The 23843-nt window shown below is 47.9% G+C and overlaps 1 protein-coding gene across 1 annotated transcript; it reads right to left on the minus strand.

Moving 5' to 3' along the window:
* Positions 1–1877: 1877 nt before the first annotated feature.
* Positions 1878–20379, minus strand: LOC126936414 (pepsin F-like). The gene is given in 8 exon segments (XM_050759215.1): positions 1878–1975; positions 2178–2215; positions 15216–15291; positions 15294–15414; positions 17166–17284; positions 17375–17492; positions 19019–19178; positions 20327–20379. Coding segments are annotated over 8 exon segments (783 nt in total).
* Positions 20380–23843: the final 3464 nt, after the last annotated feature.

Genomic DNA, 23843 nt, shown 5'->3' on the forward strand with positions numbered 1-23843 from the left:
CCAGGAAGTTGGACTGCAGTCTCCAGGCGGGCACAGGGAGATTCTGGGCCAGCCTCCTCAGCCCCTCACAGCCCTGCTCTCCCTCAGGGCACCTGCCCTGAGCTGCACCTGCCCAGAGCCCCACTGTAAACCCACTGAAGCCGGTGGCCTGGGGTGTGAACCCCTCTTGGGGGCAGAGGTTAAGGTCCTCTGATAGTGCGTCCTGCCCCCGACGGCCGCAGCTCTTTTGTCCTCGGTATCTCAAATACCACGTTACTCCCAAGTGTGCACAGCTCTGGACCTGGCCTCCTCAGCCTTTTCTGATTCAATGTGATCCCATCTACGCCCTGTTCCTTCTAAGGGGTGACCTGAATCCTGGTTTCTGACCTGTGACTCTCACCATTGGTTCCAGGGGCAGTAGACTGGGGGTGTGGCTGGAGGGTATTTAAAGCGCCTGTCCTGGGCCTCCTGCTCCAGATGGAAAAGCCAGGGAGCCCAGCTGCCTTCCCCTCCAAAGGACCTGCAGCAGCAGCTTTGAGGGTCTTTGTGCCTTAGCCTGCGGTGGGCAGCAAGGCAGCAGATTCAAGCAGAAGGCTCTGCCGTCTTCTTACAGCCTAACTGGCCAGGCTCATGAGCCCTTTGCCTTGTTCATCTTCTCATTCATTCACTCATTCATTCATTCCACATGCCATACTGGCCAGGCTCATGAGCCCTTTGCCTTGTTCATCTTCTCATTCATTCACTCATTCATTCATTCCACATGCCATACTGGCCAGGCTCATGAGCCCTTTGCCTTGTTCATCTTCTCATTCATTCACTCATTCATTCATTCCACATGCCATACTGGCCAGGCTCATGAGCCCTTTGCCTTGTTCATCTTCGCATTCATTCACTCATTCATTCATTCCACATGCCATACTGGCCAGGCTCATGAGCCCTTTGCCTTGTTCATCTTCGCATTCATTCACTCATTCATTCATTCCACATGCCATACTGGCCAGGCTCATGAGCCCTTTGCCTTGTTCGTCTTCTCATTCACTCATTCATTCGTTCCACATGCCAGGAAGTAGGCTTGATAGGGATGAATCAGCAATGAGTTTTGCCCTCAGTGGGTTTACATCTGAGTGGGAGTAGTAAGACCCACACCTCAGTCACTGTAATAAAAAGCAGAAAACAGAAATTATTAACTAGGGCAGACACTAAGAAGGGTATGAAAGGGACAGAGTGCTATGGGTCATTCAGGAAAAGGAGCTCACTTCCAGGGGACATATGGGAAGCCATCGTGGAGGAGGAGGCATTTAAACTGTCTTGGTATCTGGAGGCTGAAATCAACCCAGGAGTGTGTTCCTCCTTCCTAGGGGAACATCTCATTTTTACAAGGATCTGGACCTGGGGCAGTGTAGATGTTGAGGGAATGGTTGAGCATTAAGCATCCAGGTTGACTGTCAGGTATGAAGTTTTCATTGCTAGCAAAGGTAGAGGAGGGCTGGGCATGGTGGCTCACACCTGTAATCCCAGCACTTTGGGAGGCCAAGGTGGCCGGATCATGAGGTCAGGAGTTCAAGACCAGCCTGACCAACATGGTGAAACCCCGTCTCTACTAAAACTATAAAAATTATCCGGGCATGGTGGCTCGTGCCTATAATCCCAGCTACTCAGGAGGCTGAGGCAAGAGAACCACTTGAACTCGGGAGGTTGCGGTGAACCGAGATTGCGCCACTGCACTCCAGCCTGGGCGACAGAATGAGACTTTGTCTCACACACACCAAAAAAAAAAAAAAAAGAAAAAAGAAAAGGTAGAGGAGCTTCTGGACCAGGCTGGAGGCTCCAAAATCACACCACTGTGGAGGAGGAGCACAAGCCTCCTGTTTTCGACCTCAGCAAGGGGTGTGCCTGGGTCATCCATGGTGGAGCCCTGAGCCTGCTCCTCTGTCCCAGTCCATGCTCCAGGACGGGCTCAGGTAAGGCTGTAGGCAGGCCCTGGCCAATGCATCCTCTGGGGGTGGTGGATGTGGGGCTCAGGTGGGAGGTGTCAGAGTTCTCAGTTTCAATGCTGAGAGCTGTGACCTGGGCTGGAACAGCTTCCCTTCCTGCCCTTCTGCCCTGGGCCATCTGAATTCTCCCACTGGGCCATGTCCTTCCCTGGCTCTGAGCCTTGGCACAGGCTGTTCCCTTTGAATGCGTTTCTCTGTCATTACCTAGAGTGTCAGGGTCCTTGCGGAAGCAGGTGGCCCACCTAGAGGTTTGAAGAGATTTAGTGAAGGGGTGGGCAAGGGTAAAGGACCCCCAAAGCGATGTTGAGGCACCGGGAGTCAACAGCAGTGGAAAATCAAAAGGAGCACAGGGAGGGACCAGCACTGCCAGGACCCGAGCTGGGGCTGAAGGTGGAGGGCCCTGGAGCCTGTGGGCCAGTCTCTCAGCCTCAGAGCAAGGGGAGATCCTGGTGGAAGGCAGGAGAGAGGAGGAGGAGGAGGGCCCCTGCTAATGCTCCCCTTTAGACCCTGCTCCCCTGTACCTTCCTCCCATGTCCTGCGGCCGTCTTGCCCCTCAGCACCCAGCAGATGGTGTGTGACTACCTGCAGTCCACCCTGTGCACGAGGGCAGGGGCAGGGTCTTATCCTTTCCCTCCGGCACCCACCCTAGTCTGGCACAGAGCACAGAGGTATGTGAAAATGGGAAGGAGAGCCAGGTGCGGTGGCTTACTCCTATAATCACAGCACTTTGGGAGGCCAAGGTGGGTGGATTGCTTGAGTCCAGGAGTTTGAGACCAGCCTGGGCAACATGGTGAAACTCTGTTTCCACTAAAAATAGAAAAAATTAGCCGGGCATGGTGGCGCACGCCTGTAGTCCCAGCTACTCAGAAGGCTGAGGTGTAGAATCACCTGAGCCCAGGAGGTCGAGGTTGCCTTGAGCCATAACTGTGTCACTGTACTCCAGCCTGGGCAACCTGAGTGAAACTGTGTCTCAACAATAACAAAAGAAAATCTTTTTTTTTTTTTTTTTTTTTTTTTTTTTTTTTGAGATGGAGTCTCGCTCTGTCGCCCAGGCTGGAGTGCAGTGGCCGGATCTCAGCTCACTGCAAGCTCCGCCTCCCGGGTTCACGCCATTCTCCTGCCTCAGCCTCCCGAGTAGCTGAGACTACAGGCGCCCGCCACCTCGCCCGGCTAGTTTTTTGTATTTTTTTTTAGTGGAGACGGGGTTTCACCATGTTAGCCCATGTTGGGATGGTCTTGATCTCCTGACCTCGTGATCCGCCCGTCTCGGCCTCCCAAAGTGCTGGGATTACAGGCTTGAGCCACCGCGCCCAGCCAAGAAAATCTTTTAAATCTACAGAAAAAGTGCCAGAATAGTGTAACAAATTCCCATATATTTCGGAGGCTGAGGAGGGCAGATCACCTGAGGTCAGGAGTTGGAGACCAGCCTGGCCAACATGGCAAAACCCTATCTCTACTAAAAATAGAAAAAATTAGCCGGGCGTGGTGGTTCATGCTTGTGATCCCAACTACTAGGGAGGCTGAGATGGGAGAATGCTTGAACCTGGGAGGCAGAGGTGGCAGTGAGCCAGGATGGCACCACTGCACTCCAACCTGGGCGACTGAGCGAAACTCCCTCTTCAAAACAAACAACCCCCACTCCCTACAAATTCCCAAATATATTTCACTCAGATTCATCATTATTATTATAATTGTTTTTAGATTCACTTATTGACATTTTACAGAATTTACTCTCTTTCTCCATACACATGCATACATGTGTATTATTATCATTTTGGCTGAATGATTTGAGTCAATTGCAGACATCACGATCCTTTGCTCCTAAATCTTTAGTGTGTGTTTCTAAAGACATTTGCTTACGTGGACGATGTCAAAAAGACCACGTGCAGTAAATCTAACATTGATGCGATACTATTATCTAATACACAGCACATATTCAGATTTCACCAGTTGTCCTAAAATGGCTCTTTTTCATGATTTTTATATTCTGATCCACAACTCAATCCAGGATCGCACATTCTTTTGGGTTCCAGGTCTCCCGGGTGTCCTTTGGTCTTGAACAGTCCCTCCCTCTGCCTTTTTCATTCATCACGTTGATACTTTTGAAGAGTAGAGGCCAGTTGCTTTGCAGAATGTCCCTCAACTAGGGTTTGTTTGATGTATTCTTTCTTTATTATTATTATTTTTTGAGAGTGAGTCTCACTCTGTTGCTCAGGCTGGAGTGCAGTGGCACAATCTTGGCTCACTGCAACCTCCGCCTCCCCAGTTCAAGCAATTCTCATGCCTCAGCGACCCCAGTCGCTGGGATTACAGGTGCATGCCACCACACCCAGCTAATTTTTTTATTTTTATTTATTTGTTTATTTATTGAGATGGAGTTTCTCTCTTGTTGCCCAGGCTAGAGTGCAATGACGTGATCTCGCCTCACTGCAACCTCCACCTCCCGGGTTCAAGCAGCTAATTTTTGCATTTTTAGTAGCAAATTTTTATATTTTTAGTAGAGATGGGGTTTCACCATGTTGGCCAGGCTGGTCTTGAACTCCTGAACTCAGGTGATCCGCCCTCCTCGGCCTCCCAAACTGCTGGCATTATAGGTGTGAGCCACTGCACCTGGCATAATTTTTGTATTTTTAGCAGAGCCAGAGTTTCTCCATGTTGGTCAGACTGGTCTCAAACTCCTGACATCAAGTGATCTGCCTGCCTCGGCCTCCCAAGGTGTTGGGATTATGGGCGTGGCCACCACGCCCAGCCTAGGGGTGACTTTCTGATTCTATCATTTCTTTTACATTTTTACTTGGCATTCTATGGCAAGGAAGAGCTTTTCTTCATCCTATCTATTTATTTATCTGTCTATCTGTTTGTATTTCTTGATCAGTGTGGTGTCAAAGATTTCTGCTTTGGTCAGTGAGTTATAACCCACTATTGCCATTTATTTTCATGCTTAAATTGTCCCGTGTTCTTTAAACACATTCCAGCACTTTTTGTGTTTCTTGTTATGGGCTGAACTATGTCCCCACTAAAATTCATACATTGAAGTCCTTGTAGAAAGTAAAAAGTTCCTCTTCAAAGTTTCCCTTCTTGTTAAAGAATAAATCATAAGTGTTAAAAATAACAGTTTCTTTCAAAAACTAACTTCCTTCAAGCCTCTGTACTTTATGCTAATAACTCTTTGCTGGGCCCTGTCCTATGTAGCTGTTAGACATGCTCACAGGCAAGTGGTACATTCTACGTCCTTGTACCTTAACCAGTCTATTTGTGCTAGACATGCTCACAGGCATGTTCCAGCTCACAGCCTATTCCTCTTCCCTCTTTGGCATAAGCAACTTCCTCTTTTCCTTTATTTTTCCATTACTTTTATCTATTTAGAAAAGTTTTAAGCTGTTAGCCAATCGGATTTTAGTTTAGATCGTGCGGTCTGGCTCCAGCCAATGAAGACAGGACACAGTAGCAGGGACAAACTGTGTAAGGGATAAAAATTGCTTCCCTCCTTTGTTCAGGTGTGCTCTTGCCATTGTTCCATCTGCGAGGAGCACCCTTTCTGCAGAAAGTAAAAACGGCCTTGCTGAGAGAATTAAATTTATGTTCAAGTACCATTTCTTTGCAGCACCGGGGAGCAAGCATTCTATTTCTAAATAACCATTTTTACATATAACAGCCCTGACCCCCAGTACCTCAGAATGTGACTGTATTTGGAGACAGGGTCTTTAAAACGGTGATTAAGGTTAAATGAGGGCCGGGTGAGGTGGCTCACACCTGTAATCCCAGAACTTTGGGAGGCCGAGGCGGGTGGATCACCTGAGGTCAGGAGTTCGAGACCAGCCTGGCCAACATGGTGAAACCCTGTCTCTACTAAAAATACAAAAATTAGCCAGCCATGGTGGCGGACATGGTGGTGGGCACCTGCAATCCCAGCTACTGGGGAGGCTGAATTGGAGTTGGAGTTGGAGGTTGCAGTGAGCCGAGATCACAGCACTGCACTCCAGCCTGGACAACAGAACAAGACTCCACCTCAAAAAAAAAAAACAAAACAGAAAACACCAGGTTACATGAGGTCATCAGGGTGGGCCCTAATCCAATATAAGTGGTGTCCTTATAAGAGGATGAGATTAAGACACAAACATACACAAAGACCTTGTGAAGACACTGGAAGAAGATAGCCATGTACTAGCAAGGAAGGAGGCCTCGGAAGGAACAACCCTACCAATACCTTGAGCTTGGGCTTCTAGACCCCAGCATTGTGAGAACATAGATTTCTGGGTTTTCTTTGGTGTTTTGTTTTGTTTTATTTGAGACAGAGTCTTACTCTGTCGCCCAGGCTGAGTGCAGTGGTGCAATCATGGCTCACTGTAGCCTCAACCTCGAAGGCTCAAACAACCCTCCCACCTCAGTCTCCTGAGTAGCTGGGACTACAGGCATGCACCACCACGCTTGGCAAATTTTTGATTTTCTGTAGAGATGGGGTCTCACTATGTTGCCCAGGCTGGTCTTGAACTCCTGGATGCAAGCAGTCCTCCTGCTTCAACCTCCCAATGCTGGGATTACAGGCATGAGCCACCATGCCCAGCGATTTCTGTTGTTTAAGCCACCGCGTCTGCCGTATTTGTTGTGGCAGCCTGAGCACACTCATGCAGGCGGCAATGTTCACGCTTCCTGCTTTTGCGGAGTTGCACTCAGCGTCCACCTACGACGTTGGGTTTTCTTAACATTGAGTTCACCTGATGTTCATTCCAAAAGTATTTATTGAGCAGCTATTATTTTAGGCACAGAGGATTCATCAAGGAACAGGACAGACCCAAATCTTTGCCCTCATGAGTTTACACACCAGGGAAGGAGACAGATAACCAACAAGATAAATAAGCAAATTATAGTGTGTGATTCTGTGAAGCCAGAAGGAAACTACAGTAAGGAAGAAGATGGGGAGTGTCAGGAGGGTTGATATTTTAGATAGAGGGACAACAGAGGGCCCCACCCTGGAGGGGCCATGTGAGTGGAGACTGGAAGGAGGTGAGGGAGGGAGAGTGCTTGTTACTCATGATTTGAGCTGTGCTTTTCTTTTCTTTCTTTTTTTCTTTTTATAGGCAAGTCAACTTTATTTTTAGTTTGCATTTTATCTTTTCCGTTGTTCATCCATTATGTATCTACATTCTTATTTTTTATTGTTTTGAGACTTCATGTTTTTAGTTTGCATTTTATCTTTTCCATTGTTTATCCATTATGTATCTACATACGTTTTAACATTTTTTTGATACTGAGTTTCGCTCTTGTCGCCCAGGCTGGAGTGCAATGGTGCGATCTCAGCTCACTTCAACCTCTACCTCTTGGGTTCAAGCAATTCTCCTGCCTCAGCCTCCGGAGTAGCTGGGATTACAGGCTTCCGCCACCATACCCAGCTAATTTTTGTATTATTAGTAGAGATGGGGTTTTGCCATGTTGACCAGGCTGGTCTCGAACTCCTGACTTCAGGAAATCCACCCACCTCAGCCTCCCAAAGTGCTGGGATTACAGGCGTGAGCCACTGCGCCCAGCTACATTCTTATTATTAGATCTTGCTGGGTGCAGTGGCTCACGCCTATAATCCCAGCACTTTGGGAGGCCAAGGTAGGGGGATTGCTTAAGCCCAGGAGTTGTAGACCACCTTGGGAAACATAGCAAGACCGCCATCTCTACAAAAAAATTTAAAAATTAGTGGGGCATGGTGGTGTGTGCCTGTAGTTCCAGGTTCTTGGGAGGCTGAGGTGGAAGGATGGCTTGAGCCCAGGAGGTTGTGGCTGCAGCGAGCCATGATTGTGCAACTGCACTGCAGCCTGGGCGACAAGTGAGACCCCGTCTCAACAAGAAACAAATTTAAAAACTTTAAAAAGTAAATGAATAGCCCTTAAAGTAAAACATTGTCTACCTAGGAAATATTTTTAAATAGCCAAATATATAAGCATCTAACCATTGGAAACATTTAAAAGTCATAGTATTTATTTAGAAGATAACATTAAATGTAGACTTTCTCTAGGAAATATGATATTTATTGTAAAACTGTATTCTATAGTTCATATAACCTTTGCAATAAAAACTCAGGCAGCTAATTTTTCATTGTATTCTGTTCTATACAACACATTTTTGCAATATATCAAAATTGTGTATCCATAAAAATAGTCTGTGCTTTTCTTTAGATGGATGGGCAGATATTGTCCATGCTCATCACTTTAAGAGCGAGGAGCAGGTGGGGCATGGTGGCTCATGCCTGTAATCCCCGCACTTTGGGAGGCCGAGGCAGGCAGATCACGAAGTCAGGAGTTTGAGACCAACCTGGCCAACATAGGAAACTCCATCTCTACTAAAAATACAAAAAATTATGTGGGCATGGTGGTGAGCGCCTGTAATCCCAGCTACTTGGGAGGCTGAGGCAGGAGAATCGCTTAAACCCGGGAGGTGGAGGTTGCAGTGAGCTGAGATGGAGATCACGCCATTGCACTCCAGCCCGGGTGACAGTGCGAGACTCCGTCTCAAAACAAAACAAAACAAACCCACAAAAATTAGCCTGGCATGGTGATGCGTGCCTGTAGTCCCAGCTACTTGGGAGGCTGAGGCAGGAGAATCTCTTGAACCCAGGAGCCAGAGGTTGCAGTGAGCCGAGATTGTGGACTGCACTCCAGCCTGGGCGACAGAGCAAGACCCTGTCTCAAAAAAATAAATAAATAAATAAAAGAAAAAGAGCCAGGAGCAGATTTCTTCCTACTGATAATTTCCTGCTGTTAGAATCTGGGGCAGCTTCCATCTTTCACTGGTAATTGATTCCCTGGGAAAATCTTTGTAGCCAATACATATTTTATAACTAATAATAATAAACATATATTTACTAATGTGAGATGTATTTCTCAAAGTGGAATTCGCAGGTCTAAAGGTAGAAGAGTTTATATTACAGTGGTTTCGTGTTGCCAAGTAACTGTTCAAGTAGATGGAACCAATGGGCGGGTCTAGGACCACCACGCGGAGTGTGCGCCAGTGCATGCATGCATGTAATATCCGCCTTGGCCAGTAGGCGTCAGTCCTCCACTGATAGTCCGCTTCCTGATGGCCTTTTTTCTCTGGGGAACATTTCACTCCAGCAGGAACCCAGGCAACCCCAGCAAAGATATAGCCTTCTCTCTCTTGCGGGTCTTTCTCTCTCTTTTATAGAATAATGCTTAGCTTTGCCACGATCTTAAAAGTAATCACGGAAAAAACTCAGAGAAGTATGAGAGAAAAAAATTGTCCATACAGTTGCCTTTTGGATAGAATGAGTGTTACATCCTTTGGCTAACTGCTGTTAATCTTTTGGTCTTTGTGTGGTGTTGTTTAAAACAGAAATAGCTCATGCTACGAGGTGACAGGCATGTTCTAAATGTTTTATGTGATACATTCATTGAGTCCTCACTGTAGCCCTAGAAGGCAGAAACTGTTCTTTCCTGTGATTTTTTGTTGTTGTTTATAAAATTTAACAGCTTTGGCCGGGCGCGGTGGCTCAAGCCTGTAATCCCAGCACTTTGGGAGGCCGAGACGGGCGGATCACGAGGTCAGGAGATCGAGACCATCCTGGCTAACACGGTGAAACCCCGTCTCTACTAAAAAATACAAAAAACTAGCCAGGCGAGGTGGCGGGCGCCTGTAGTCCCAGCTACTCGGGAGGCTGAGGCAGGATAATGGCGTAAACCCGGGAGGCGGAGCTTGCAGTGAGCTGAGATCCGGCCACTGCACTCCAGCCTGGGAGACAGAGCGAGACTCCGTCTCAAAAAAAAAAAAAAAAATTAACAGCTTTATTGAGGTGTGTTTCACATATCATAGATTCGTAGTTCACTGGTCTTTGGCATGTTTACGGAGTTGTAAAAGCATCACTGTGATTTAATCTCGGAACATTTCCAATGCCCCAGGAAGAAATCTACGAGCATTAGCATACCTACTCTTGCCCTTACCCCAGACTAGAAGTGACTATTCTTATCCCAGATTTACAGATTAGGGCACTGAGACCCAGAAACAAACTTTTCCAAGGTCGTGTGACTCGTACATCTCAGTGCTGGGATTTGAACTCGGGCAGAAGGCTCTGGGCCCTAAATGCCTGGCTGCTTGCAGACATCATGATCCTTTGCTCCTAGATCTTTCGTGTGTGTCTCCAAAGACATTTGCTTACATGGGCAATGTCACACTGTTCACATGGGGGAAGTCTAACATTGATGTGCGCTCAGCAAGACCAGGGTCACGTGACTTAAGATGGCTGCAGGAAAAAACAAATTAAAACAAATATATGTATATATATATATATTTGAGACGGAGTCTCACTCTATCTCCCAGGCTGGAGTGCAATGGCACAATCTCAGCTCACTGCAAGCTCTGCCTCCCAGGTTCACGCCATTCTCCCGCCTTAGCCTCCCAAGTAGCTGGGACTACAGGTGCCCGCCACCGCGCCTGGCTAATTTTTTGTATTTTTAGTAGAGACGAGGTTTCACCGTGTTAGCCAGGATGGTCTCGATCTCCTGACCTCGTGATCCACCCATCTTGGCCTCCCAAAGTGCTGGGATTACAGGCATAAAAATATTTTTTAAAAAAGGCCAGGTGTGGCGACTCACACTTGTAATCCCAGCACTTTGGGAGGCTGAGGCAGAAGGATGGCTTGAGCCTATGAGTTCAAGACCAGCCTGGGCAACATGGTGAGACATCGTCTCCACAAAAAAATACAAAAAAAATTAGCCAGACTTGGTGGTGCATGCCTGTAGGCCCAGCTACTCGGGAGGGTGAGATAGGAGAATTGCTTGAACCTGGGAAGTTGATGCTGCAGTGAGCTGTGATCATGCCACTGCGTTTCAGCCTGGGCAACAGAGTGAGACCTTGCCTCAAAAAAAAAAAATACATAAATAAAAGAAAAAAAGAAAAAGGCCATGTGTGGTGGCTCACGCCTGTAATCCCAGCACTTTCAGAGGCCAAGTCAGGAGGATAACTTGAGTTGAGGAGTTTGAGACCAGCCTTGGCAACATATTGAGATCCTCTCACTCTAAAAAATAAAAAATTAAAAAAAAAAAAAAGGAAAAGAAGAAACAAAAACGATAAAAAACCAAAAAGATGGCTGCGTGATTTGTCTACCTATGCTGTGGGCACTCTGCTTAAGAGATGTTGAGAGGCTCCAGATTTTCCCTTGTGTAAGAGACTCTGAAAATTATATCCCTGCTCATATATGTTTCTGGGGATTTCTGACCCTTGTGTTAGCCTAAATCCTGAAAGCAAAATTGCTGGGACAAAGGCCGTACACATGTTTTTTTTTGAGACAGAGTTTCGTTCTTGTTGCCCAGGCCAGAATGCAGCGGTGCGATCTCGGCTCACTGCAACCTCTGCCTCCTGGGTTCAAGCGATTCTCCTGCCTCAGCCTCCCATGTAGCTGGGATTACAGGCATGTGCCACCATACCCGGCTAATTTTGTATTTTTAGTAGAGATGGGGTTTCTCCATGGTGGTCAGTCTGGTCTTGAACTCCCGATCTCAGGTGATCTGCCCACTTTGGCCTCTCAAAGTGCTGGGATTACAGGCGTGAGCCACCACACCGGGCCTGGCCATACACATTTTAAGGGCAAATCATCTCCAAAAAGACTATATCAGTTTACACTCACAAGAAGTGTCCAAGAGCTGTCTTTTTTTTTTTTTTTAAGGGCTTTATTTCTTTCCTTTTTTTTTGAGATGGAGTCTCGCTCTGTTACCCAGGCTGGAATGCAGTGGTGCGATCTCTGCTCACTGCAAGCTCCATCGCTCCATCTCCCAGGTTCACACCATTCTCCTGCCTCAGCCTCCCGAGGACTACAGGCGCCCGCCACCACGCCCGGTTAATTTTTTGTATTTTTAGTAGAGACGGGGTTTCACCTCGTTAGCCGGGATGGTCTCAATCTCCTGACCTCATGATCCACCCGCCTCAGCCTCCTAAAGTGCTTTATTTCTTAATATGCTTTAATGTTTTCACTTTCCCCAAATTATAAACTGCAGGCTAATGACACCACCTAGAACTAAGGACATTTACTCAACACAATCTGCTGATAGACGTTATAGTCACTTGCTCTAATTTCTTCTCACTTCTTAGGAAACAGCATAAAAATAATGAGAAGAATAGGCTGGGATTCTTTTCAGAAGATTAGAAATTAATCCCAGGCAACGTGCATGAATAATAAAAAGCCTCCCAAGCTTAAGGACTCTGATAATTGGGAATGATATACTCCGTTATCTTTTTGAAGTCCCATACAACACAGAGATCCTACAATTCGAAAACGTTTTAAAGACAGAAATTTTAATTTTGATAAGAGCCATCTTTTTCCGCACATTCTCTCTCAACAAAGGTTATAAATCTGTTTGGTCTGCAGTTGGTTAAGGATAAAAGTGGAGGGGGCAGAATTTTGCTTTGTTACTTACATTTATTTTATTTTTCATTTTCTTACAGACAGGGTCTTGCTGTGTTGCCCAGGCTGGAGTGCAGTGGCATGATCATAGCTCACTGCAGCCTCAATCTCCTGGGCTCAAGCGATCCCTCCCACCTCCAACTCCCCACATGCTAGGATTACAGGCATGCACCACCATGCCTGGGCAGGGTTTTGCCTTGAAGATCAGAATTCATCCTCATGCTATTGGCACAGGCTACAAATATAGAACCTCAAAAAAGAGGTTTTTTTTTGTTGTTGTTGTTGTTTTTTTTGAGACAGGGTCTCACTCTGTTATCCAATCTGGAGGGCAGTGGTGGGATCTCGGCTTACTGCAACCTCTGCCTTCCCGATTCAAGCAACTCTCATGCCTCAGCCTCCCAAGTAGCTGGATTACAGGTGTGCACCACCATGCCCAACTGATTTTTTGTATTTTAAGTAGAGACGGGGCTTCACTGTGTTGGCCAGGCTGGTCTTGAACTCCTGGCCTCAAGTGATCTGCCTGCCTTGGCCTCCCACAGTGCTGGGATTACAGGCATGAGCCCTGCCTCAAAAAGAATTTAACTCCCCTCTTCTTACCCCTGCACTTGATGAGTCTTAAAAAAAAAAAAAAGAGTTTGAATCATTAATAGACACCAGCTCCAGCCTGTGCCGTGGAAACCTTCCCTTGGCTCCCCGAGGACAGAGGCAGACATTTAAGGGGCAAACCCTAACCTCTTATGGTTGATATAATGGAAGTAAGCCATACTGACACCATATGTGTCTCCTGCCGAGAAGCACAAGGTGCTATAGTGGGGGCATTTACTACTCATCCATTCGTTTATACAAGACGTGTTTACAGAGTGCTTACTATGTGCCTGGTACTCGGTGCTGGAGCCAGACAGATCTGAGGAAATTTCCCTTATCTGTACAATGGGGACAACATTACCTGCCTTGCAATGAGAAAACATATGTAGAGCCCTCAAAAAATTAACTGGAGCTATTCTTCTTACTTTTTGTTTTTAGATGGAGTCTCTCTGCCGCCCAGGCTGGAGTGCAGTGGCGCAATCTCGGCTCACTGGAAGCTCCACCTCCCGGGTTCAAGCGATTCTTCTGCCTCAGCCTCCCGAGTAGTGGGACTACAGGTGCCCACCACCACGCCCAGCTAATTTTTGTATTTTAGTAGAGACAGGGTTTCACGGTGTTAGCCAGGATGGTCTCCATCTCCTGACCTTGTGATCTGCCTGCCTCGGCCTCCCAAAGTGCTGAGATTACAGGCATGAGCCACCGCGCCCAGCCTTCAAATTCTTAACATTTTTTGAACGAGGGGCCCTGCATTTTCATGTTGCACTGGGCCCTGCAAATTGTGTAGCTGGTTCTGGGCTCACGGTAAAATCACAGCGAGGGAGGAACAGCTCTGCAGACCCCTCTCCTTCCACATCCAATCCGTCAGCACATCCTGTTGGCTCTTCCTCCACACACATCCTCACTCCCTGCACTGTTCTTCCTCTTCCCTGGACCAAGCTACCACCTCTTTCTTCTAAAGAGGCTGTGTAGCGTCTTCCCTGGCGTCTCTGCCTCCACTCTGGTCCGTGGGCATCCTCCAGTGGGCACCCAAGGTGAGCTTTCAAAACTGCAAATTGGATCATGTCTCTTCCCCGCTTACCCCGCTGCCAGAGGCCTCCACTCCACTCAGTACAAAACCCCAGGGTAGCCTTGCCCCTGCCTCCGCCTCCCATGTTCCAGCCACACAGGCTCCCTTGCTAGTCCTTGGACGCTGCATGCTCTCATTTCTCCTCTGCATTCGCTCTTCCTTGCTCCAGGCACTTAGTCACTCCAGCCTGACTCTCTCCCATGATAAGGTCTCGGCTCGGGGAGGACTTCCCCATTGCCCATCTCACATCCTCATCCCTGTCTGTTCTATTGCCCTGATTTGTTGCTTTTACAGAACCAATTGCTATCAGAGTTATCTTTTTCCTTTATTTATTTACTTATTTCTCGTCTGCCTTCTCTTCTTCTTATCTGTCTCCTTCACGTGTACAGAGCAGTACCCAGCACATAGTAGGTGCTCAACGAATCATCTCCTTTGATTGAGTACAAGTGTTCCTGAGGCTCACAGAGGTTAAACACCTTAAGGTCATGCTGTGGGGCCAGGGTTTGAACTCATGTCTCCCAGAGCCCACAGCCTCCACCATCATACTGTCCTGCTTCCTACATGGATCTATGGGGTCAACCACTGCCTTTGTGGGGAGGGCCCAATCTGTCAACAGGGCTGTCCTGTTGTCTGTGCTTCTTCCTTCTCCCCTACCTTCCACCAGACCCTAAGTCAGTCAGGAGACCAGCTTTCCTTTACCAAGCCCAGCGACTGGAGGCTTGCTGATAGATGGACCACTTGCCATGGGGGAGAGTCCTGAGGCTGAGTTCAAGTCCTGCCACTACTAGTACCTGACTGGGCAGTATTGTGCAGAGCCCCTTTCTGAATCTGTTTCCTCATCTGTTGAATGAAAGGACTGGACTACAGGGGTCAGCACACTTTCTGTAAAGGGCCAGTTTGTCCCTATTTTAGGTTTCATGGGCTGCATAATCTCTATCACACTGCTCAGTGCTGCCATTGGTGCTCAAAAGCAGCCACAATCATAAATGAATGAACATTCTTCTGTTACAATAAAACTTTATTTACAAAAACAAGTGACGGGCCAGGTTTGGCCCCCAGGATATAGTTTGCTGACTCCTTGGACCAGACTATCTCTAAGGAAACTTCTGGATCAGAGAGTCTGTAATTTTTCATGCAAGTAAAAGCTTCTTACAGCCAAGTTGGAGAAAGGGCTTGTCTAGCCCACACTTACCTGCTCAAATAGAAGGCAAAGAGGTTCTGAGAAAGGAGGCCTTGGTTCCACAGGTTATCAAAGACAGGGGTGGCTCTTCAATGCCAAGGCTGGGGTAGCCCAGTCCCAGGATGCCATCGAAGACCGTGTATTTCATGAACTTGTCAGGCTCCTTGACACTCAGGCCGAACCCCTGGCCTATGTCCACAAGGTCCCCGATCTGTGGGAGAGGAGGGTGTTTCCGTGGAAAGATTTGGGAAGTGGGGCTGGGGCTGGGGCTGGGCTGAGGCGCAGGTGGCTGAGGAAATAGCACTAACTCTATGGGGAAGCCTAGGGCCACTGTGCCGTGGGCGGCACCTAAGCGAGTGTGGGTCCCTGTGGGCTATCATTCTAACTAACTCCAACGCCTCCTTCACATCGTCCGAACTTAGCCACAGAGGCCAATTCCCTTTTTACAGTTGAGACTCCGCGTGTGACCACATGGTTCCCACTTGAGGACAAATGGGTAGAGAGCAGGATTGTCCCCTTTTTGGTGTCACTATGATCTGATGACAGAAACAGAGAATTCATTTCGGACTCCAAAGGTGGTCTTTTCTCACCCCCTGGGGGAAACAGTAGCCCGTTACACCATGTAGCCGCTAGGGTTCTTATGAAAATTCTGCCTGGGAAATGCTCCTTTAGATGTGTGTGTGTATGCATGTGTGTGTGTGTGTGTGTATGTGTATGTGTGTGTATGTGTGTGTATGTGTATATGTGTGTGTGTATATGTGTGTGTATGTATATGTGTGTGTATGTGTGTGCATGCGTGTATGTATGTGTGTGCATGTGTGCATGTGTGTATATGTGTGTATGTGTGTGCGTGCATGTGTGTATATGTGTGTATATGTGTGTGCGTGTGTGTGCATGTGTATGTGTGTATGTGTGTGTGTGTGTGCGTGTGTGTGTGCATGTGTGTGTGTGCGTGTGTGTGTGTGCATGTGTGTGTGTGCATGTGTGTGTGCGTGTGTGTGTGCATGTGTGTGTATGTGTGTGCATGTGTGTGCATGTGTGTGTGTATGTGTGTGTATGTGTGTGCATGTGTGTGTATATGTGTGTGTATGTGTGTGTGCGTGTGTGTATATGTGTGTGTATGTGTGTGTGCGTGCATGTGTGTGTGCGCATATGTATGTGTGTATGTGTGTGCATGTGTGTGTGTGTGTGTGTGTGTGTGCAGGCACTTTTGGGGAGGAATCCCTAGTTTTTTTAGACTCTGAGTGTGACCACATGGTTCCCACTTGAGGACAAACGGATAGAGAGCAGGATCGCCTTCTTTTAGAAGACAAATGGGAAGAACTCATTTATGAGGCAGGGCTCCCCTGAAGCTGTGACCCCTGTTTTCCCTGCCTGGTGCCTGTAGCCCTCGGTCCCAGACAAGTTCTATCCTCTTCCGAGAATACTCCACACCCATGTGAGTCCTGCTTCGCCTCCCAGCTCTGCTGCTTGCCAGCTGTGTGACCCTGGGCAAGGCACTCACTCTCTCTATTCCCTCATATGTAAAACGGAGATAATAGTAGAGTCTGCCATGCCAGGTGGTTGTGAGGATTAAGCAAGTTATTCCAATGGAAGCGTCCAGCATGGCACCTGCCACAGTGTGAGAGCACAAAATTGGGTGGTTTTTACCCACCCACCTCTGTCCCTGTGCCCAGCAAAATCAGCCTCGTACTCATTGTGGGAAAAGGGGCTGCAGATTTGTGCCTCCCTCACCCAAGCACCTCCAGCAGGATGGTCCCGCTCTCTGGGGAAGCTGTTCTGGAGGAGAGTGCATGCCAGCGGGGGCATCATCTCCCCAGGTCACAGCGCCACAGGGCAGGCGTCCAGCTGCTGATGGACTTTAGGAAAGATGACACTCCCAGCTGCTTCTGCATCTGGTCCCGTGTAAGTGACGGTCACGCCTAAGGCCAGCCCGGCCTCTGCCTCTGGTTTCCATGTTACCTTAACATTGTCATAGCCAAGAAATCCCAACATTTGCCCGGTGCCATGGGCGATGCTGATGGGCCGGCCTGAGACCCGGAACGTGGAGGACAGCAGAGAGTTGAAGATATTGTGGTTAGCTGCAGACGCAGGGGTAGGCATCTGTCAGGCCTGCTGGGGACCGAAGAGGAGGTGCTGGGAGGATATGAGATGGGGGAGGGAGCACTCACTGCAGGCTTGGCTGGCACAGTAGATGGAGGGCACCCACAAGTCAGTGAAGCCTGTGTCCAGAATGACCTTGAATTCCTGAGGCGGTGTTCCATTGGTGATGATGCTAATGTAGGCCAGCTGCCAGGACCAGGGAGGGATGGTGAGGGAAGGCCTGGCATCCTGGCCATGCCCCTGGTTCCCAGGGTGCCTGCCCTCATCAGGCATTCCGTGTTTCCTGAAATCACTTTCCAACAGCCCCACCACACAGCCTCTGCTCAAGCCACCACCTTCATTTGAGAAGCTCTCCAGTGTTCCCCACAGCTCTCCAAATCCTTTCCACCCTTGAAGACCTGGTCTGAGTGCCTCCTCCTCCAGGCAGCCCTCCTAGGTTGCCCAGGCCACTGTGCTCTTTCCTTCCTTTAAACTCAAATCACATAATATTAATACCACACAGTTGGTCCTCTTATCTGACATTTACTTACTTTTGCCTATTTCTCTGGGTGGGCTATGAGTTCTTGAAGAAGAGATGAGACCTTTGGTTATATAAGTAACAATAACCATATTGTTAGTTTATCATAGCATCCCGCACCACAGGGACTCAATAACTTAAACTTTTTTTTAGAGTCAGAGTCTCTCTCTTTTGCTCAGGCTGGAGTGCAGTGGCATGATCATAGCTCACCACAGCCTCGACCTCCTGGGCTCAAGCAATTCTCCCACCTCACCCTCCCAAGTAGCTGAAACTATAGGTGCACACCACCACACCCAGCTAACATTTAAAACTTCTTGTAGCGACATGGTCTTGCTATGCTGCCCAGGCTGGTCTCAAATTCCTAGCCTCAAGGGATCCTCTTGCCTTGGCCTCCCAAAGTGTTGGGATTACAGAAGTTAGCCACTGCATCTGGCCTCAATAACTTTTTTATTGGTTTGATTCTTGGGACTGAAAAGGCTAAACTTTTTTGTTGTTGTTGAGATGGAGTCTCACTCTGTTGCCCAGGCTGGAGTGCAGTGGTGCGATCGTGGTTCACTGCAACTTCCATCTCCCGGGTTCAAGTGATTCTTGTGTCTCAGCCTCCTGAGTAGCTGGGATGACAGGCACGCACCACCATGCCCGGCTAATTTTTGTATTTTTAGTAGAGACGGGGTTTTGCCATGTTGGCCAAGCTGGTCTTGAACTTCTGACCTCATGTGATCCACCTGCCTCGGCCTCCCAAAATGCTGGGGTTACAGGCGTGAGCCACTGTGCCTGGCCTAAACTTCTACATAGGGTGTCAAACTTGATTTGCAGTTTTCTTTGTTGTCATTTGATCAGACATGGATTGCCCTTCAATGTGGCTCCTTTAGCTCAGTGATTAGCCTTAGTTCAGAAAGGGCAAAGCTCCCATAACAAGCACTGTCTTGGTTCAAGGGTGCCCAGTGACACTATCACTGGCACAGAAATGGATGCTATCTAGCACCTGGTCATTGCTGGGCCCAGTCACTACGGACCAACAACAGAGGGCAGGAATGCTTTCTCCTCTGGAAACGGGTCGTGTTCCCCGGTCGTGTTCCCCACTCTCTGCTGAAGCCCCAGCCCTAACCCGCTGGCTCACAGCCCCACATGAGCCCCAGTGCTTGCTAGGGGCCCTAGGGGGCGCTCTGGAGCTCCATCCTGCCAGCATACTCACATCCAGGTAGTTCCTCATGGGTTCCAAAGATATTCCATTGTCCTGATATTGATCAAGAAACTTATAGGCCAGGCTGTAAGGATATTTCTCAAGATAATCTTTCAGCATGTCATTTTCCCGGAGGTTTTCTCGAATGGATTTGATCTTCATCAGAGGGATTCTTCAACCGAGCATTGGGAAGGGAAACAAGTAAGAGACAGTCATCGGCTGCTCCTTACTATAATGTGACTGTCACACTTTGCACTGTAATTACACTGTGCATTTTCCAAGCTTTTTAATGATTGTTATCTTATTATCAGGAAAAGACACCCAATGCAAAGGAAAGACCGCGGCAGTGGATCTAGGTTTAATTCCAGGTTCTATTGTGTCATCTTGGGCAGGTCCTATGATCTTTCTGAGCCTCCGTTTCCCTATCTATCTATAAAAAAGATGGAATGATGATACCCTCCCTAGCATAGAATGTTTGGAGGTGTTAAGTGAGACAGTGGATATAATGCGCCTGCCATATAGCAGGTCCTGACAGTGACAGCCCTTCCTATTGCTAATGCCATCTCAATGTCTCTTTCTCGGGCAGCCCTGGGAGGGCGGTAGAGGGGGAATCATTATCTTCTTTTATAGGGAAGGAATCTGAAATGCAGGGACTTTGTGACTTGGCTCTGGTTACACTGCTTGTTAGTGGCAAACCTGGGCCTAGAAGTAGCCCTCCTGATCTCTCCAGGGTTCAACCAGAAGAAAGGGGTGAGAGAGGAAGCCAGGAAGTGAGAAAAGTCATGAATGCTGAGATGGGGAATAAAGTGGGGAAACGAAGAGAGTAGAGAAACAAGAATGAGTCAAAAGAGAGAGAAACACAGTTTTGCATACACAGAGACACCCAGAGAGACAGAGAGCTAAAAGAGAGAGATGCGGAGACAGAGGTGTAGCCACAGAGACACATATATAAGGAAACAGAGAGGGAGTAGAGAGAAAACCTAGAAAATTGCACAGAAGAAATTCTGTTTCTAGGTGGGACCACATGTACAGCTGCACAGGTTGGGCACCGAAAAATTCTAGGGAGTCCCATTCACATAGCCCATGATGTGACTGGTGCCCCTGAAATTGTGCAGCTCTGCAGACGTGCCCCAAGACCTTTCAGCCTCACAGCACACATGGCTATTCATCAATAAATGGAGACTTGAATTTTATATGAGCATCAGAGAATGATTACATTTCCTTCCCCATCCCTGCACTGGAAGGAGAATAAGAGGCAAGAGAAGAAGAGGGCAAGAAGGAGCCCACAGAGACAGCTGATGTCACGTGTCTCATACTTACTTGACCAAGCATTCTGAGAGAGCCACCAACCCGAGGATTGTAAGCCACTTCATACTTCCTTCGTGGGTTTAAAGCACTCAGGAAAGAGTGAATTCTGAGCATGCAGTGGCTGTCAAGAGGAGCTCATTTAAATGCACTCTGATCTGCCCTAGTCATCCCCTTGAGGGCCAGTATCGACTCGATAAGAAATACAAACCTTCCTGATAAAGTCTTCGCCTGCTTCGTGTTTGTGAGGAGGGGACCTAGAAAATTCTCAGAATACAGAGATTTCTATTCTAATCTCTTCCTTGGGGCATGGCTGAAAAAACAAAAATAAACCATACAGGGGAACAAAGAATGGGGAGACTCTTGCTATCTTGGAGATAAAGGCACTGAGCATAATGTGATAAAAATAAGTGTTAGATGTTATGCTTGACATTTATGATCTCATGCAGTCTTCCCAGTGACCCTGTGAGGTGTACATTGCTGTCCTCATCCGGGAGGGGATTGCTAGGACGAAGAGAGGTCAAATCACAGAGTGAAAGTGTTGGGAGGGGCCCACTGACTTATGAGTGGATTTAGGTAGTGGGATGGCACACAGCAGGGCCACTTATGCTGCCAATCTGCTTCAAAGAGCGAGGCTAGAGCAGTATGACCATCGGACAATTTTAATATTGGAAGAAATGTGACGCATGCAACCCAAAAATATTGTTTGTATCCTGTAAACATTTACTGAGGACCTGCTGTGTGCTGGAGAGCAGGATAGATGCTGGGAAATCAAAGTCAAATGAGACATGAGCAGGCCTTGCCTTCAGGGAGTTTGCAGTCTGGAGTTTGCAGGCAGGAATCACAAGCTGGAGACCCAGTCAGCAAAGGAAACAAATGGAAGGGCTGGGTGGGCATCTCGGGCACGGGCACGACTGTCTCCCCACAAGGGAGCTGCCTCTTCTCTGTTCCACCAGCAGTTGCCACACTGGCAGGTGGGCTGTGACGCCAGGTTGGCCAAGTTTTCAAGACGTGTAAGTGGGAAAAACTAAAATTGTGTTTCTCTTACTACACTCTTTTTTTTTTTTTTTTCCCCTTCCTTTCTTTTAAGACGGAGTCTCGCTCTGTCGCCCAGGCTGGAGTGCAGTGGTATGATCTTGGCTCACTGTAACCTCTGCCTCCAGGGTTCAAGTACTTCTACCTCAGCCTCCGAAGTAGCTGGGATTACAGGCGTGCACCACCACGCCCGGCTAATTTTTGTATTTTTAGTACAGCTGGAGTTTCACCGTGTTGGCCAGGCTGGTCTCGAACTCCTGACCTCAGGTGATCTGCCTGCCTCGACCTCCCAAAGTGCTGGGATTACAGGTGTGAGCCGCCACGCCTTGCCTCTCTTACTACACTCTTGCGACGTGTTTCTTACACCAGATGCGTAGGGCTTTTCTCCCCACCAACAAGCTCACAGTTAACTCTGCAGCAGACACCAGCCGGCTGTCCTCCAATTCAATTCTGACACCATCCACCTGGGGATAGCATCAGATCCCACAGACTGAGGGCTCAGTCTCATAAGACTGGGCCCCACTTCCAAATGCCAATTGCAAGCTCCAGGTTGTTTGACCTGTGCTTCTGACCAACTGGCCGTAAGTTGGGGTTCCTAAGACCCCCTCTTTGCGTTCAGTTAATTTGCTAGAGCAGCTCTTGGAACTCAGGGAAACATTTATTTACATTTACCTGTTTACTATAAAGGATATTACAAAGGATACAGATGAAGAGCTGCACGGTGGGAGGTATAGGAGAGGGGGTGTGACGCTTCCATGCCTTCCCTGGGCGCTCACCTTTCAGGAATCTCACGTGCTCTGCTCTATGGAAGCTCTCCGAACTCCGTCCTCTTGGGCCTTTCATGGAGACTTCATTGGATAGGCATGATGGAAGCACAGACAGCCGTGTAGAAGTGTGATTGAATAGCTGGGCACGGTGGCTCATGCCTGTAATTCCAGCACTTTGGGAGGCTGAGGCTGAGTGCTGTAATCCCAGCACTTTGGATCACCTGAGGTCAGGAGTTCAACACCAGCCTGGCCAACAGGTGAAACCCCGTCTCTACTAATAATACAAAAATTAGTCTGGCGTGGTAGTGCACACCTGTACTCCCAGCTACTCGGGAGGCTGAGGCAGGAGAATCACATGAATCCGGGAGGTGGAGGTTGCCTGTGATAATCCATGGTGACAAATTTGGGCAGTAGGGGTAAAACTGACACAGAACCCCAGCCAGGCACTGTGGCTTATCCCTGCAATCCCAGCACTTTGGGAGGCCAAGGTGGGAGGATAACTTGACCCCAGTTCAAGACCAGCCTGAACAACATGGCAAAAGCCTGTCTCTACAAAAAAAAAATGCAAAAATTAGCTGGGCATGGTGAGCCAAGGTCGCGCCATTGCACTCCAGCCTGGGCAAGACTCTGTCTCAAAAAAAAAAAAAAAAAAAGAAAGAAAGAAAGAAAAAAAAGAAGTGTGATTGAACAAAAAGGGAATGATCTATGTTGATAGACTGAGTGGGAAACCCAGCAATGCCTGTCTGCTGAGATGCTTGGTCTCTCCGTGCAGCATTCCTTCCTGCAGCGTGTGGGGCAGGACCCCTCTGAAGTGGAGTTTTACGACCTGCAGTCATGCAAGGCCAGTCAGAGAATTTCTTTATGGACAGAGGCAAGGGAAGATTAGAATATATTTTTAGGTGCTAAGGCCTGCCTTGGAGAGAAAAAGGAGCAGGTGAAAAGAAGGCCGGAGGAGGTCTGGGAGAAAGATTCTGTTTTCCGAGTCCTGGTTAGAGGCCTAACACACTCCAACCTTATAACAAAACACTGTAACAAGGGCTATGGGAGTTATGAGCCAGGAACTGTGGATGAAAACTGATGTGTGTGTGTGTGTGTGTGTGTGTGTATGTGTGTGTGTGTGTGTATATATATATATAATAAGAAGTCAAAAGTCTGGATATTTATGTGAAATCCCTGATCTTTAGATGTTAGCAGCTAATTACTTTGTTTTTCAAGAAACATAGTGTGCGCCAAACCTTAAGCAACCGTGGGATGTGCAGGTTTTTATTTCTGGCCTAGAGGTGGGAGTAGAAGGGGGCCTAGAAAGGGAGGGTGTAGAGGGCTAGAAAGGGAGAGTAGAAAGGGGGTAGAAAGGGAGGGTGTTCAATTCATGTTTGCTGAATGAATAACAGATGGAATGCATTGATTTTCCTTCCGCTTGTAAGGAAAGACTACCAGGGTCCGCTAAACCAGCTGACTTACTGAGAGCTCCCACCTGATGGGCAACTGCTGTAATTCCCCTGATAGGATCCAGGCTGGAAACATTTTGTCTGCCAATTAAAAAGAAATAATTAAAGTGTCTCACCAATCAAAAAAGATAATAAGTGACCACCAGGAGCTTCTGCTTGCCTGAGATGAGAAGAGCTACCTTCTTAAACTGGTATTATTCCAGGCAAAGTAAAGAAAATGGAATGGTATGGCTCCTTCTGGACTTCCAGGGTCCTCATGTTCCCATACAAGATCCGGATCCG

Source organism: Macaca thibetana, chromosome 14 (genome assembly GCF_024542745.1).
Source record: "Macaca thibetana thibetana isolate TM-01 chromosome 14, ASM2454274v1, whole genome shotgun sequence".
Taxonomy (NCBI): domain Eukaryota; kingdom Metazoa; phylum Chordata; class Mammalia; order Primates; family Cercopithecidae; genus Macaca; species Macaca thibetana.